Raw genomic sequence first — 16,193 nt, 5'->3', positions numbered from 1 at the left:
AAGAATTCATGCTCATAAGTTAGATAAAATAGTTTTTCTCCCACAGAACACTGATAAGTGTTTCAATAAAACCCATTTTCTTTCATCCTCTCTGCTTTTTAAAAGAAATCCCATTGGAGATTCCCAACACAACTGTGTGAACTCACAGAAAGACAGTCTTTTAGTAGCTCCCCAATTTGTCAGTATGGATTTATTTAAAAGGCAAACACACAGGATAAACTAAAAGGATGACATTTCTTTGCCACCCCTCTTTTAGGACGCCACACAGCTCCCCTCTTTTGTCAAAAATGCTTCACAAACGGGTCCATAAAACCTCCCTGGTGAATGCTGCATACAGTAGGTGCTGCTCCCCCCACCCCCCCTGGTCTCCCACCTCCCCTGCTCCATGACTAAGTGATTTAGCCGTTTCTGGTGGGGGCCAGCCCTCATTTACAATGCAGCCCCCGCTAAAGAATTCTCATTTTCAGTGTGGTTTACACAGACGGTGCCCGTCCCGGCGTTTAAGCGCGGTAAGCACGGCTCTCGGGGGCCGTTTGGGCATCGACACGGAGCAAAGAAAGAGGAGGCCAGTCTGTAAATGTGCAGGGGGGGGGCTTTCTGACCCCCCTCTCCTAGTCTGTTCCGGCAGCTGAGCTCCTTTCTGAAGGAAACAATCTGGAGGGTCTTGTCGGGGTGCCGAGCAGCTGCTGTTTTCTGGGCAGCGTCTTTCATGGACCACAGGCCCGCCCTCCCACTCTCCTCCTCTTCCTCCCCACCGACCCAGAGCTTCTCTAATTCCTCATCCTCTCCCCCCCCAAAAGCAGAAAAAAAAAAAAGAGAAAGCTCCTCGCCCCTTTGGGAGCCAGAACAGACGGTCATTTCTGACGAGGCTTTCGTGAGGTATGTGATCTTCTCAAACATTAAATAGCATTTAAAACACAACCGACACATTTTCACACATTGGCACCTGTAAATCACACCTCTACGACACACGCAGGTGAACGCTTGATGACTACAAACCCAGATTCCTGATTCGGAGGCTGATTACACAGCAGAGCCTCACATTTGTCCTGAGTGACTTTGATTAGTAGAGCAGCGAGTTAAGATTTGCTCCCTTTCTGCCTTTAATTCGGTTAGTGGCCCTCTCCTCCTCCTCCTCCTCCTCCACTCTTACTTCATGACATTCATTAGATTATTACTGAGCAGCATCTCCATTCACTTCCAGAGGAGGACTCTGCTGACGCTCAGCTGTCGGTGTGGCAGCAGCGGCGGCAGCGGCAGGGGGGGCAGCGGTGAGGGCAGCTGCCCCCTGGCTCCGGGCTGGTGCTCGGCCTCCATCAGCTGCTGTCTGAAGGCACCAGGTTCCCCGTGGTGTCCAGCTGCATGCATTTGCAGGTGCAGGCCGACACCGGGCACTCTGTGTGGTCTCTGAAACAGACACGCGGAGGTCAGAGTGAGCTGTAGGAATGGCGTCTGAAGCGTCTCGTCCTGAACGACGGCGTGGATGTGTTGTGGTTTCACACAGACACCTGCATGTGCTGCTCTGTGAGGGAACATTTCTGGAGCCGTTTGCGCTGCAGGCGTTTGCAGTTGGAAAAGCTCAATGCTTATAAACATCCAAACTGGAATTTAAAGTCCCACTCCGATCAGCATCAGATGTATTTTCAAAGCGTTCCCCGTGGTCTTTAAATTATCATCATGTCATTTTTACCCAAAAATCTAAATAAACCTGTGTTGTTTTTTGGACAGTTTTTGCAGGAATTAATCAGCCTTCCTCCATTTCCCCCTCATGCCTTTGTTTCCACTCTTTCCTGCTAGCTTACAGCCCCTCACACCCCCACCCTAACATTATCAGTGCAACAGAAATGGCAGCAGTATCAGATCCATCCAGCTGCACAGTTCAGATCCAGATTCCAGCTCAGACCAGGAAAACAAAGACGTTCATGGATGCATCAGAATGGAGCGGAGCAGGAAGCTTGTGACCCGCCAACCTAAGCCACAACTCAAACGGCATGTTTTCATCTGCTCCTGATTCCCAACGATTTGAGAAAAGAAAAACTCAGAAATGCAGTTTTAATGTGTTCTTCATCATTAGTAAAACATTAAAAAAAAAAACATTAAAAAAGACAATTTTCATCGGAGTGGGTCTTTAATGTGTTTTTAAACCTTGGGTTAATTTTATGCATCTTGGGGAGGAAGTTGGGACAGCTGAAGTAACAGGACCGGGCGGTGGGGATGTTGGATCAGTCTGAGAGTGAAAGAGATTTAAAGGTTTGAGTGAGGCTGAAAAAAGTAATGGGGGTCTATCAAGGTGCTTTCACACTGGCTTGTTTGGTCCACAAAGTCTGTTCATCTGACCTGGGGTGTCAGATGAATGATGATGATTTTGAGCAACTTGATTGACATGTAACTTATGTATTTGAAGCACAGGCAAAGGTTTACTGATGTGAACATCTGTGCACAAATATCACGTCAGATTTGAACGGGTTGATTGAAATAAACATCAGATCAGCTTCCATGCAAATAAAATCTAACCGAAGAGGTGAAAAAGCTTTGGGCTCCGATTGTAGCGTTGACTGTATATGACAACTGGACTGAGTTGCCCCTCCCCCCTGGCGTTCCAAACAGGAAGTGGCTCCAATCAGCCAAAATCCCATAGATCCCTATGGAGAAATAAACACCTATAATTTAGTAATTCTTTTGGTCAAAATAGCCAATATTGCTCGGATATCTTTTTTTTGATAATATGTATTCTGTAGGCGGAGCTTGTTGGCGCCCACGTTCGACGTTCAAAACGTTTGACAGATTTCGTGTGGCCTGCTTTTAAGCAGTAGGGGTGTGGCCTTCCACCAAACTCAGAGTGTCAAGAGGGGTTTCCATAGAAACCTCGACTCAGACAAATCACTGGTTCAAAGCATGGCAGCTTATGTCTCATGAAAAAATGGCGGCTAAATTGGCTGTAGCCAGATGTTTGGGGGGGTTTGAGGGACTATAAGCTAGTGGAAGAGCGCATAATCAGAGAGCTCTCCGAGCCAAGACCTGCCCCCCCCCAACTCAAAACAAATTTCAAGATGAACTCCTGCCGCTCTGCAGAAACTATGTCCTGGAAAACGTTTTTATATTTTGGCTAAAAACGGCATAATTTTTATGAAAAGACACTGGGATGCTTTGAAAACAGATCAGAAGATGATCAGAGAGGAACCTTAAATAAGGGGCAGAAAAGATTATTTTTAGTCACAGAAAATTAATGAAAATGAAAAACTTGGTGGAGTTGTACCTGTGATAAAGAGATTATCGTTGCTGATTTTAGTGGGTTTTATATGATGGCAATAAAGAATTGAATCTGATCTAATCTAATCTAATGCACATTACACAACCAACAAGGTGAAGAATCCTGTTGACTTTAACAAACCCATGAAACTCGAGGATAGAGCTTCACATCTGTTTTCTGTAGAAAAGGGAAGATCTGACTGTGAATCTCTCAGAATGAGGATTACAGTTGTTGTACCAGCTTTGTGTAACGCGTGGAGTCAAGGCGACGGCAGCATTATCTCCAGCAAACACAACCGTTTCGTGAGCAGATGGCGGAGCGGCGTTTGGATCCCATGGCGTTCCTACCTGAACCAGCTGAGCATGTGGCCGGCGTGGCCACCGTGCCGACAGTTGTGACACCAGGTGAACCAGTTGTTGAACTTGGCGAGTTTGTTCTCCCTCGTCAAATCTGCTTTCTCTTCTGACTTTCCGGCTCCTGAAGAGAAGAACGAGGCTTTAGTTTGCAGAGTAACGGTGGATCAGGAGACTTTTCCAGAAAAGCTGCATGACAGAGAGACGCAGAGGAGGTGCTATGGTGATGCGGGCCGGTGTAGGTACCAAAACTGTTCAGCCTGCAGTAAGTGATGATGTCACACTATTTGATTGGCTGTTCGTTGGTCCGATGACGTGTAAGATAGTGATTGATCCGGCCAAATTACGGTACAACTGTCGTAAACAAACAAAGCACTGACATAGAGCGAGATGATCTTCTAAACAGGCTTTTATTATTGTTATGATTATTACTAAGTGCATTTTCGCTTATAGTTTTTTCAATCTGTGCAGGCAGTGCTTTATTATAGGCAGAATGGAGCCAGAAGGGTTAGGATTAGGTTCATGCGTGCTAACAACATTTAGCTATGGATGAACTTATACTGGAATAACCACCAGCCTTTATTTTGTCTGGACCCGACTGGAAACACAAATTCACATGATTGTTTGCACGGTTTCTCAGGACTATTCATTTAAAAGCCGCCTCCTCTGCTTGGAGATACAAATCTCCCGGGAGACACGGTTCTCCTGAGTGCGGCAGCTCGCTCCAGCAGGCAAGAATGGCTACGAGTCCGGCTGCTCGGCTCGGCTCATTCTAACAAAAAATGTCTCTACAAATACTAATGTCGGACACACTTATGAGGGAAAAGAACTACAGGTTATGAAAGGAAACGTCAAATGAAAATATGTAGCAACCGAGCAGATCTCGACGCTACGTTGTTGGGTTACAGTCCTGTGACAGTTTTGGTACCTTCACCCGTCTCTGCTTCACATCCCCACCTGGACAGTTGGAAACCGGCGTGCCCATGTTCATGAGGCAGAGGGCGCAGCGGGGCAGAGGTTTCCTGCACCCGGGGCAGCTGGTGACTTTGGACTTGGTGGGCGAGCCGCTGACCCCGTACTGGCTGAAGCCCCGGCCTTGATGGGGCAAGGCGGAGCAGCTGTAGGAGATGGACTTCCCGCAGAAGTTGCAGCTCACGAACACCTGCCAGGAGCAAACAAAGGTCGGCTGATAAGATCCAAACCAAACAAGCTCACCAGATGTCTGCATGTTTAAAGACACAGATTAAGCTGCAACAAGCACAACACACAGTTCTGGAATGAGTCTTTTTACAGCAGCAAATACTGCTAATGAAGCATAAAAAGTGGAACAAATGTTGGTCTTCTTAAGAAATGAACAGAAGTCAAGTGTATTCACAGTCTGGGGAGAAGTCCTTGAATTTGTGAGGCCTTGCAGAACCACATTTCATGTTTGGACAAACAGTTTTATCGTCGTTTTAGGCATGACACAACAACTGCTCAAAACCTGTTTGTAACATTATCGTTCCTGCAGATTCGACGTGGACAACACTTGCAAAAGAGCAAAACTCTCAAGTAACAGAAGTTTTAGTGAAAATGATAAATGCCTGAAGAGAGGAGCTTGAACTTTTTACTTTTTTAATTTTACTTAGAAACACGAGAGACAAAAGCACAGAGATGTTGTCTTTCTATGCTGATGAAGTTATTTTATTTCAAAAGGTGAATGTTAAAAACAAAAACTTACATAAATCTATGATTAGGGTCAATGCCATGCAAAACAATGTAACCCAGCAGAAAAGATTTCTAAAAATCCTTATAAGGCCATAAAACTTATTCAAGAACAGCTAAAGTGGATTCTTCTGCTAAAATAAAATGATATCTTGTTAAAGTGAATTTGGAAATAAAAAAGTAGCTGAAGAAAACCTGAACAGAGATAAATGATGTGAATTTCACATCCTACATGTTTATTTGTGTTTTCTAAAATGCTGAAAACGCTAAACTACATGCTGATAATGAAAGAAAGCAAGAATACGGAACACAAAAGTAGCTTTAGAACAAACAAAAATGCTTCAAAAGCAAGAAAAAAATTGTTCTAAAAGTCCAAAAGCAAAAGAATCCGAATGCTTCGACATCATGGAGTGTGTGGTTTGACACCCTTAAAAGTAATTAAGAAGAGAAGGAGGACTCCATCCCATAATAGTGGATCACCTGTGCGAGGGGCTTGGAGCTGGGGTCCAGCTTTCCTCTGAGGATGTCAAACTCGGCCCGTTTGTGCCAGAACCTCCAGGCGTCCAGCAGGTTGCGGTAGTTTTCGATCCAGCACTGGACTCTGGGATCCTTTAACACCTCGCCTGGGGAACCCTGGGAGGACAGGCCGTTAATGGCTTCCATTCAGCTTTGAGCGTGAAGGCGGCCCCGCCCTGAAGGCGCTCAAGGGGCTTCATCAGCTTTCATTCATTCTACACAAGGGCGCTCTGACGGGAGCTTCCAGCGTTTTTCAGCAAAAAGCAACTGGTCCAAACACAATCCCGTCTGGAGGAACTTCCTCTGTCGGGGAACGATCGCTTCACCGCTTTCTGACAAGAAAACGGTTGGGCGCGAAAAACTAGGACTGTAAAAATCAGACGTGGACCGTCTTGTATGGTCAAACAGACTGAACAGTCATCAAAGCAAACTGGAAACTGCAGACAGTTGTTGGCGTTTCCATTACTGACTGGGATAAACCAATGCCTGTTCATAACAATGGAGGCATCCTCCACTGGTTGGAAATCAGCTGGTTTTCAGCGTTTGCACTCGTCCCTCTTCAGTGAACCATCAACCAAATCAGAGGACTGGACTGAGTGAGATGGGGTGACATCATCCAACCAAACGAAGCCAACTCAGTCGCCATTTTACCTCAAAAAGGACGCCGCCATGTTAGGGCCAGACGGCATCAGTAAGGCAGTAATTGGACTCGACACTCTGAGCTTGTTGGGAGCACCTACTTTTATTCAGGCGTCTGATTGGCCAGTTTATCTTGAAGAACTTGATTTACAGAAAAATATCATGGATTATCAAGAAGAGGTTAATATAAAGGTATCAGATCCAGAATGGTTCTTCTGACCAATAGAATGAGTAACAGCTGTTTATCTCTCTGTAGAAGTCTGTTGGATTTACTTCTTGGAGCTACTTCCTGTTTGGAAGGCCAGGGGGGAGGGGTTACTCAGTCCAGTTCTCATATACAGTCAATGCACTGAATGCAGGATTTTTTTTTTAAATTATCAAAAAGGAAGAAAAAAAACAACAACTGGGTAATTTTCAAACAGAGATTTGGACGCTTACCTGAAGACTGAAAGAAACGGCTTCACAGAAGAATTTATCTGGAAACCAAAGATGTTAAAAGAAAAGGGCTTTTTGGAACCAAACTTTTCCTTCTTTGTTTTTTAAGGATTTACGTTGAAGTGAATCGGGATAGTAATGCTCGTGTGATGAGCCCTCCCTGTGGTCACACGAGGAACTGACACGGTTCCATAAATGAGCCAAAAGTAGAATAAACTTTGTGCATTTTAGTTAAAAAACAGTAATGATTAATAAAACTGGAAACATCTCACTAACTGCTCTCTGAATTCACTGGCGATTCTTTCAGTCACATCAGCTGTTTACAAAAATGTAGGAATGACACGACCCCCCCCCCCCTAATTATTATAGTTTTCAACAATGAGGTTGAAAAATGTTTTTGGTTTAAAACAAACATAAGAGTTATGACATACATGAAATAAATTCTTGGAACGTATCCATTAGTGGATTTTGTCTCTACAGGTTTGAGCTCAAATCTTAGTAAGTAAAAAATGACATTTACTTCCTGCAATTAAATTTTTTTTAGACAGTTTCAGGATCATTGTGCAAATATCTTGTAATATAATAAAAATGTCTGTGAAAAAGAGGCTGGAGTTATACTAAAAAAACAACATTTCTAAATATGGTAAAAAAAATACTCAAAAGGCCCAGACTACTAAGGGTTAAAGTGTGAAACCAGCACTTCCTGTTTGAGTTTACAGGAATATTCTGAAGTTAAACTGAATTTTTCTTCTTTTTTTCTGTGTGCAATAAAGCAGAATTTATCCCCATCTCAGTAAACTGAACACGATTACATATTTTTGGCGTTTTTCCTTTTTTCTCAATAAAACAATCAAAGATCAGCTGAACTAGTTCGATGGAGCTATAAGGAAAAAAATGGTTTTATTGAGCTTTTTTTTCCCTCGGACTAACCTTCAACATGCAGAAGCTGGCAGTCTGGACGTCTCCAGTGATGTCCACATAGCTCTCCATCAGATCCACCCCGTCTTTAGTCAACCCCGTAAGGAGAAGGCCCTCCAGGTTTCCTGCGTCCTTCATCTCAGCGGTCAGCTTCTCAATGTATCGCGGAAGCTGCAGGGATTCACCGGACAGAGAGCGTTTTCCAGAACGTGAAGCACGGATGCTCGACAGCGAGACCGTCTGCGGCGTGAACTCACCTGAGCGTCGCTGAGGAACATGCAGGCGAAGGCGACTCTGTCTCTCACAGCAATGCTGCTCTCGTACTGACACAGAACGGCAAAAGCGTGTCCGGAGGGACGGAGAGGAAAACGATGTCACCAAACAATCGAGAAAGCCAAATGACAAGAGAATGTATGTAAGGATCAATACCAGCACGGCATCGTAGGCCCCGGGCTCGCTGGTGAGGAAGGCAAACATGATGCAGAGGTAGGGGTTCTTCAGCTGCAGCCTCAGGGAGCTGCACATCTCCCTCCACAGGGACGCCTTCTCATCCGTGTAGCCCGACAGAGCCATGGCAACCACGTTCAGGTTCAGGTCACCTGCAGGTGAAGAACTCAACTTAGGTCTGCTGCAAAAACAACTCAAAATGAGGGAAAATGAAGCATTTAAAAGAAATAAAAGCTCTCGAGTTGTCATTTTTATTCACCGTTTTGTATTTGCAAACCAAAAGCGATGAAGAATCTCCAAACGTAGATCCAGTCTTTGGATTTTGAGGAACCTTTCCGGTTTCTGCTGACATCATATTATCTTCAAACACCCTTTTAGTCTGAGCTTCAAAGTTTTCCTCATTAATGTTTTGTTCAATTTTGCAAATTTGATTACAAAACTTAAATAAAACCAGACCAGAATGAGCAGACTCCACCCCTTTTTCCCACGCTCACCACACAAAGAAAAACGCCTTGAACTTATTTCTAAAGGTGCCACATTCCATTAAAAGAACCACTCTGCAATAAATGTACTTTTATTTTGATAAACAGATTGTATCAGCTATAAAAATGACAAAAATACCATTGAGAGATGGACTGAGCTACTTCACATCCCAAACAGGAAGTGGCTCCAAGAAGCCAAAATAAGAGAAATAAACAGCTGTTCCTCCGTCATTCCATTGGTCAGAAGACCCATTCTGGATCCGACACCTTTTTTTTAACGTCTTCTTAATAATCCTTTGTTTTCCGTGATATTTTTGCTGTAGTTACTCAAGTTCAAAACTGGCCAATCAGACGCCTCAATAAAAGTAGGTGGAGCCTGCTGGCCCCCAAGTCCAACATTTGGGGTGTGGTCTTCAAAAAAGGTCACTCCTGCTTGGAGAGAGTGGTCACCATAGAAACTCAGATGACGTCTGGCTCCAACATGGCGGCGTCCGTATAGCGAAGAAATGGCAACTTCATTTCATTTGATACAGTCAGCGGAAAAGACCCATAATGTGCACAGATAACCATCAGCTCTGGACAAGCAGAGAAAGTTATGGTTGCTATGAAGCGGAAGTTCCAACATTTTGAAAGAAGTGGTGGTTCTGTGTAAAAGCTAGGAGGGGGCGGAGTCTCGAGTGATGGCTGCTTCCAATTTTTTCCAGCTTTCGTTCTTCTGCTGTTCAAGAACCAGCCTGTAAAACAGTCAGTCGGGTAAGACTAGACTGAGTCTGCAAACGTTAAAAAACAGGAAGTGGGACGGGTGGCTGGATTATCTGATTCTGTTGAGGGTTTCCCTTCAGCAGCTGCTCCAGTTGTGGCCACAGTCTGTCGGTAAACAGTCATGAAAGCCTTTGTGTGGCCAGGTGGAACCACAGCAGCTGACACCGTTTATTTAGAGTCACTTCCTCAGCAGAGCTGACAGAACATTACATTTGACCACAGCGTACGATTGAAAACTGGGATTTTGAGTACCGTTTTACGACAATTAAGAGCTTTTTTTGAAGGAGAAAAACGCTACAGAACGCCTCACGAGTCATGCTGAGAAATAGGAAAATCCCAAAACCCGTCCATCCATGTCCTCCACCCACTGTGTCCCTTTTGGGGTCACATGGTTGCTGGAGCCTATCCCAGCTGCCGTCTGGTTAAGGTGGGGCGGACCCTGGACAGGGTCGCCAATCCGCTGCAGCGCCCAAACATTCACGTTTTTGGGACCGTGGGAGAGAACCGGAGCGAGCAGAACATGCCCACTCCACACAGAAAGGACCCAGCTGGGACGGAACCATCCCACCGTGAGGCGGGGGCGCTAACCACTACACCACTAGGGACAAACCCACCAAGAAAAACGGATCCACCAGGCGTTCGGACTTCAAGTTTTAGAGCAATGGCAGGTTTCAAAAATGCTTCAAGATCCACTTTACCTGAAGGCAAAAGATCCTTTATTGTATAGATGTTCACTCTGATGTTTTTCTGCAAACACGCAGATATAGATCAGAATGAACCGTACAGAGACATTTAAACCACTTCCTGGTTGTAATCTGGGCCAAGGAGGTCATTATTATTTAAACTGGAGAATATTGAACATGACATCATCTCCATAAATTGGTTTTCTTAGCGTTTCCTTCCACTAAGGTGGGAAACGTGCAGACTCACCCGGAGCAGGTTTGCTTTGTTTAAATCAACACATCATGTGGCGGCAACGTTGCAGAACGAAAAGGTGGACACGCCTTATGGAATGAATGCGGCCGTCAGTCACGCCGACTTTTCTAAGCCAACACCAGGAGCTTCGCCTCCTCCTAACCTCCTGCTGGGTCATTTCTTCTCACAACAACATTTACTAAATGGTTATTTGAAGATTAAATTCTAATCTGGATTACATTGATATTCAAAGAAGGAATATTAGTGGTGCTGAACTCTGATTACTTTTGGATTTTGTGCTTTTTCTTTGACTCAATATTGAGTTAAGTAGAATTTTTTTTTTTTTGCATAGTTGCTGAAAAATTCATTGTAAAAATTTTTTTAAAACGCATTTCAGTTGTTAGCCTTCAAAAGAGACAAAGAGACCTTTTCGAGTTCAACCCTGACCGGAAAACCGATCAAACGAATCCTTGGATGTTCAAAAACTCCCAGAAGCCCCCCCCCCGCTCACCTCTGTCCGTCATGGCTCCCCTGTTGAGGATCTGGATGGCCCGGCGGATGTCCAGGTTGAACAGAGCGATGGCGGCGGCTCGCTCCCACTCCTGTTCCTGCTCCAGGGAGCGCAGGAAGGTCTCCACGTCGATGTCGGACCCGCGGCTCACCCAGCCGCAGAGCCGCAGGGCCAGGCTGCGCTCCTCGCTGTGGTACCGCGGCACATCGGTCTGCCGCTCCGAGCCGATCCAGCACCTGCGGCTCTCCGTTGTGCCTTCAGGCAGCAGAAACGGGAACGGTGACGGATCTGGAAACACTCTGCTTGGCCAACCTGCTGACCTCCTTACCTGAGCTGCTCTTCACGATGTTCTTGATCCCAGAATAGAGAGACTGCTTGTTTCCCGGCAGTTTCAGCTCCGCGTCTTCGGCGCTCTGCTTCATATGTGACGCTTGCATAGGAAACTCTTCGCATTCAAGTTCACTTCACTTCATATTAGAGGTTAAAAACCAGGATGAGGATCTTACTAACTTATTGGAACTGTGACAAATGAGCGAGCTTCTCTGCTTTTATTTGAATCTGCAGATGGTTTCAGACCTGCTGCTGCTGCCGAAGGGAGTCCTTCCTCTTTACAGTCGCCTCATGCAATTTCAGCATAAAGACTCAGAGGATGAAATGTTTCAGCTTCCAAACATTTGAACAGAAATGTAATAACTTTCCCTGAAATAAACAAACACGGGGATGTTTATTTACCGTCTGCTTCATGAACTGAGACGACGGAAATCATCTGACCTATTTATTTATGGAATAACTGAGGAAAACAGCAGACGCACATGTCTGTAGGCGTTTATAGGTCAGATGGGTCTCTCAGGAAGTGTATCACTAACTATCTAAATCTGATTAGAAACATATACATATATGTCTGTTTTTTATTGCTTGAAACAAACTAATTCCTGCCCTCCCTCCAGATAATTGAAAGGCTGCCCTCTGTTGGCAGATCTGTGAAGTGCTACGAGGATTATTCCACTCGGGTGTGGGGGGGTGTTACCCACTGAAGGATATAAAACAGGTCGTACCACAAGGACTTGAGCTGAGGGTCGTTGCCTCCGGCCAGCAGGTGGTTCCTCCAGACCTGCACCGTGTCGTGTCCGTACCTGGACTGGGCCCGCTGCCTCATCTTGGTGGCGATGTCCTTCTCGGCGGCACGCTCCGCCCCCTCCGCCGACTCCTCCATGCAGTCGTACAGGTGCCGCCCGCACGCCCACATGAGCGAAGAGGTGGAGCTCCATGCCAGGGAGATGCGCTCGAACACCGTGAAGTCGGTCATGGCGCGGTTGGCGGCGGAGACCACCACCATGCGGTTCTGGGAGGAGGGGTGCCAGGCGAAGCTGCCGATCTGGCTCTCTCCGGGTTTGACGCTACGCTCGATGATGGTGGGCTCCGTCTCGTCGCCGATGGGCGTGGGGGTGTGCTGCATGTCGTACAGGCGGATGATGTTGCTGTCCCGGGTTAAGGTGGCCAGCAGGCCGGTGCGAGTGGGACACCAAGCCACCTGGGGAGGGGGGCAGAACCCTGAATAATGCCTGAAACCAGGTTAAAGTGCAAACCGCAGACAGAGGCGGCGGCGGCGTACCTTTGTGAGCGGCTTGGGCTGCTCGGTGAGCGTGAGAACCGGCTTTTCAAACTTCCTCAGGTCCCAAATGGCTACCTGGCCCTCAAAAAAGGACGCCACGCGGTCGTGGAAGTGCGGGTCAACGGCCACGCCCTGGATGGCCTTGGTGTTGACGAAGGTCTTCTGGCTGGTGTTTCGGAGGTCGAATATGGCCAGGTTCCGGTGCATGCCCGCCAGCAGCAGCTTGGGGTCCCGGAGCAGCCAGCAGAGCGACAAGCAGGCGTCGTTCTGGCCGATCTCATACAGGGGCTTGGTCACCGTGGTGCCAGAGTCCAAATCCATCGGCGGGAGGCGGCTCTTCTCTGCAGCGACGCCGGTCTCCGCGGCAAACTTACTGCTGATGTCCCAGATCAGGACGGAGAAGTCGGCCCGGTGCTTGTCCAGCCCCGCGGCCAGCAGGTTGCTGTCCACCGGGTTCCAGGCCAAAGTGTTGCACTGACGGGCGTGTTTGGGCACGAACTCCTTCCCCACCAGCTCCTTGCAGGCGGCGTTGTGGCTCTGACCCAAACTGGTGAGCACGACTCTGCCGTTGGCTTGACCCACAGCCAGCAGACACTCGGGCTCCTGCTTGGGGTACCAGGCCACACATTTCATGTAGGGGGTGTCGGAGTTGATGGCCAGCAGCGTGGCGGCGGTTTCCTCCGACAGGGGCAGCGAGCCGGGCTTCGTCTCGGCGCTGCAAACAGGCCCGATCCGGTACAGGCCCAGCTCGGAGTCACAGATGACGTAGCGGTCCGGGTGGTGCGGCGACCACAGGATGTCCGGCTTTGAGCCGCTCATGGTGCAGCTAGAAGACTCGTCTGTTCTCCCCAACCTGAAAAACGACAGAAGGTTTTACCTCCACGAACGCAAACGCCACCGACCAGAAACCAAAGTGATGGATTCCACCACGAAAACTGGACAGAGGAGGGATGGTCCGAAAATGAGAGATGTACTCGTTCAAAACGCCGCAGATGGGCGGCGAATTCAGGACTGTGCGTTTAAAAAAAAAATACTACTTGAATGTCAAAGTGAAATAACCAAATAAGTAAATAAATAAACCTTAATAGACAGATATAAAATGGTAACTGTCAATAAATACATTAAAATAAATAAATAAGTAAAACATAAATAAAACTGACCTAAAAAAGGAAACTGTTAAAAACCTGAACAGTCTCTGCAGCCCTGAGGCATGCTGGGAGTTTGTTCCACAAACCCATAATAACTGAATGAGGCCTCGCCGTGTGTTTCAGTTCTAACTTTTGGGGAATCCAAAAGGCCTGAATCAGAGGACCTCAGGGTCCACCAGGACTCATCCGTCTGAAGGCCCGAGACCATAAAAACATTTAGAAACGTCTACGCTGTAAAATCCCATAATCAAGTATTTTAGTTGAGTTTCAGGCTTAAATCTCTTTTGACACTTGATGGAAGACAAAACTCACTAACTTCTCAGTAACAACCTGTTAAAAGTCAATAAATCTTCAGTCCATTGATCTTTAAAACTTTTCTTTTTCTGAAATACAAATAGATTTTTAACTCCTACATCATATTTTAAGCAGAAGTTTTATTTGTGATGATCTCATTTAAAAGAGATTAACCTGCTTGATTTGGGGAAACTGTGACACACAACATTTTTAAAGACAAAGTTGTCTTAGTGTGCGATTCTAGTCTTAATTTAGGACGATCACGGTCTAGAAATGAGGATTAATGAAAGGCGTTTAACAACGATCCGATTCTCTGACGTAAAACGGATCCAGGTCGTCTTTAAAACTTCCAGCAGTAAGAAATTCCTGCTACTGAACAGTTCTCCAGATTCTTTGGATTTCTTCAAGTGTGAATGAAATCTGTGTCCAAACCAACCAGTAAACTAGAATGAATGTCAAATCCATTCACATGTTAGTTTCCTAAAGTTCACCACTGTTGTTTTTCCACATCCAAAGAATCCAAAGGGAACATTCTTAGAACATTCTAGACACTGGATGGTCACATGACTTTATTCAAAGTCTGTCCACACATTGAATGATCCGTGTTATTGACGTCACGTGTGTTTTCCACTGTTTTTACCTTAAAGTCAAATAAACCTACTTCCTCTCAATCTAAATGGTATTTTCCAATGTTGATTACAGGTCGATTTATCTCAATTTTAATGTAGTTTAGGTTGAATCGATTAACAAATTGTCTCAGACAGATCAATTGGTTTGGACAAGTTGATTAATGATTACACCTCTAAGAGTTGAATGGGTTATATTTAATTGGGTTATTAAGTGTATAAATGTACCTACTTTAAGGATAGTAAAAAAAAAAACTTTCAGGTCTCTTTAAGACATAATATTTCCAATTTCCAGACCAAGAAGCCTAAATATGAGTGCATGACAGATTGTATTTTGTCTTAAAAGAGAAAATCATTGCAGCTTATTTTCAGAAATCTTCCCAAATACGTTTCAGTGGCAGATTCTTTTCACTTAAAGCAAAACAAAACTTATATTCTAGATTTTTCCTGTGAATTTCAAGGAAAATTCACGTCATGCTTTCATAAAAACCTTGAATAAATGTGAAGTCAGGTTACAAACATCAAACCCTGTTTGTCCTAAAATCCATTTAAGGTTCCAATCTAATCTGTTTGACGTTTTAATCACAGAAGGAGAGACTTTCAGGAGCAAAGGAACATTTAAAAAACCAGGATGGTTTTTATTTCACAAGCAGAAAAAACGCGTTTCTAGCTCATGGTTCCGTATAATAAAACACACATTTTATCTTATGTGAGAAATTCACTCCAAACGTGCGAATTCCTCTAGTTATATGTCATTACTTTAAAACTAATATCAAACCAAACAACTTCTGTCATTTATTTTGTTTAAAAAAGTCGCAGTAAACTACGAACAAAATGCGTTTTAGAATTGTTCACTCAAAAATCAGAAAGTTTGTTGACATGCTAATCTCACCAAGCTAATGCTAATGTTAACAGATCCAACGGAAAGGTTTTTATTTTGTTATTAAATCTAAATCTCCGACATATTTCATAGGAAATGATTCTCTAAGGACGCAGACGGTACTTACTCTCAGCAGGTTTAAACACACGAACGAGGTTCGGCTGGAAAACCACATGTCGCACACTCACAACTTTGGAGGAGCACAAGGATGTTGTGTGTTACACCAAAATATGTCCGTGTAGCAACAGCTGTCGGCGGTGTAACATTCCACTACGGGTTGCTGGACATAGAAACTACCACTAGAGGGCGCAGGAGTCACAGAAACGAAAGATAAGAACTCAGGAGACAAATCACAATTACTTTAAAACATAAATAGAAGCAGATTTATAATCTTAGTCTCCGTGGACGCAAAAAAAATAAAGTAAATATTTAAAAGCAAATGCATAATAATGAACTAAAATTAACATAAAAAGTTAAAATTAAAAATAAGTTATAAAAGAAAATATTTTTACAATTCCAATAAATATCCAGGGTTTCTAGAGAGAGGAGAGAGTGATGAGAAATCTGGATGAAGGAAGTGATGAAGTTTGGAGTTCAGGACAGGAATGCAGGAGGACAGATGGTGGAGGACCGTGCTAAAAGATTGGGAGCTTCTCCCAGAAGACCCAGCAGCTCCAGCTAAAGACATCATGGAGACTCGT

At 45.0% G+C, this 16,193-nt stretch overlaps 1 protein-coding gene across 2 annotated transcripts; it reads right to left on the bottom strand.

The window, feature by feature from the left end:
- Positions 1–175: 175 nt before the first annotated feature.
- Positions 176–15,776, bottom strand: mios (missing oocyte, meiosis regulator, homolog (Drosophila)). 2 transcript variants are annotated; one of them, XM_004078526.5, is made up of 12 exons: positions 15,620–15,776; positions 12,545–13,397; positions 11,974–12,463; positions 11,261–11,356; positions 10,933–11,187; positions 8,245–8,414; positions 8,073–8,138; positions 7,828–7,986; positions 5,788–5,940; positions 4,561–4,765; positions 3,598–3,727; positions 176–1,407 (listed from the first exon to the last, which is right to left on the bottom strand). In XM_004078526.5, the coding sequence occupies exons 2-12, from the start codon at positions 13,361–13,363 to the stop codon at positions 1,317–1,319; spliced, it is 2,634 nt and encodes an 877-aa protein (XP_004078574.1). In that variant the 5' UTR covers positions 13,364–13,397; positions 15,620–15,776; the 3' UTR covers positions 176–1,316. The 2 variants fall into 2 exon arrangements, with proteins under 2 accessions (XP_004078574.1, XP_020566145.1); XM_020710486.3 differs by lacking the exon at positions 5,788–5,940.
- Between the last annotated feature and the right edge of the window lie 417 nt (positions 15,777–16,193).

This window comes from Oryzias latipes, chromosome 16, assembly GCF_053564925.1.
Source record: "Oryzias latipes strain Hd-rR chromosome 16, Olatipes_Hd-rR_3.1".
NCBI lineage: Eukaryota > Metazoa > Chordata > Actinopteri > Beloniformes > Adrianichthyidae > Oryzias > Oryzias latipes.
Note: the sequence above shows the minus strand (reverse complement) of the source record. Positions and strands in the feature narration are given on the sequence as shown.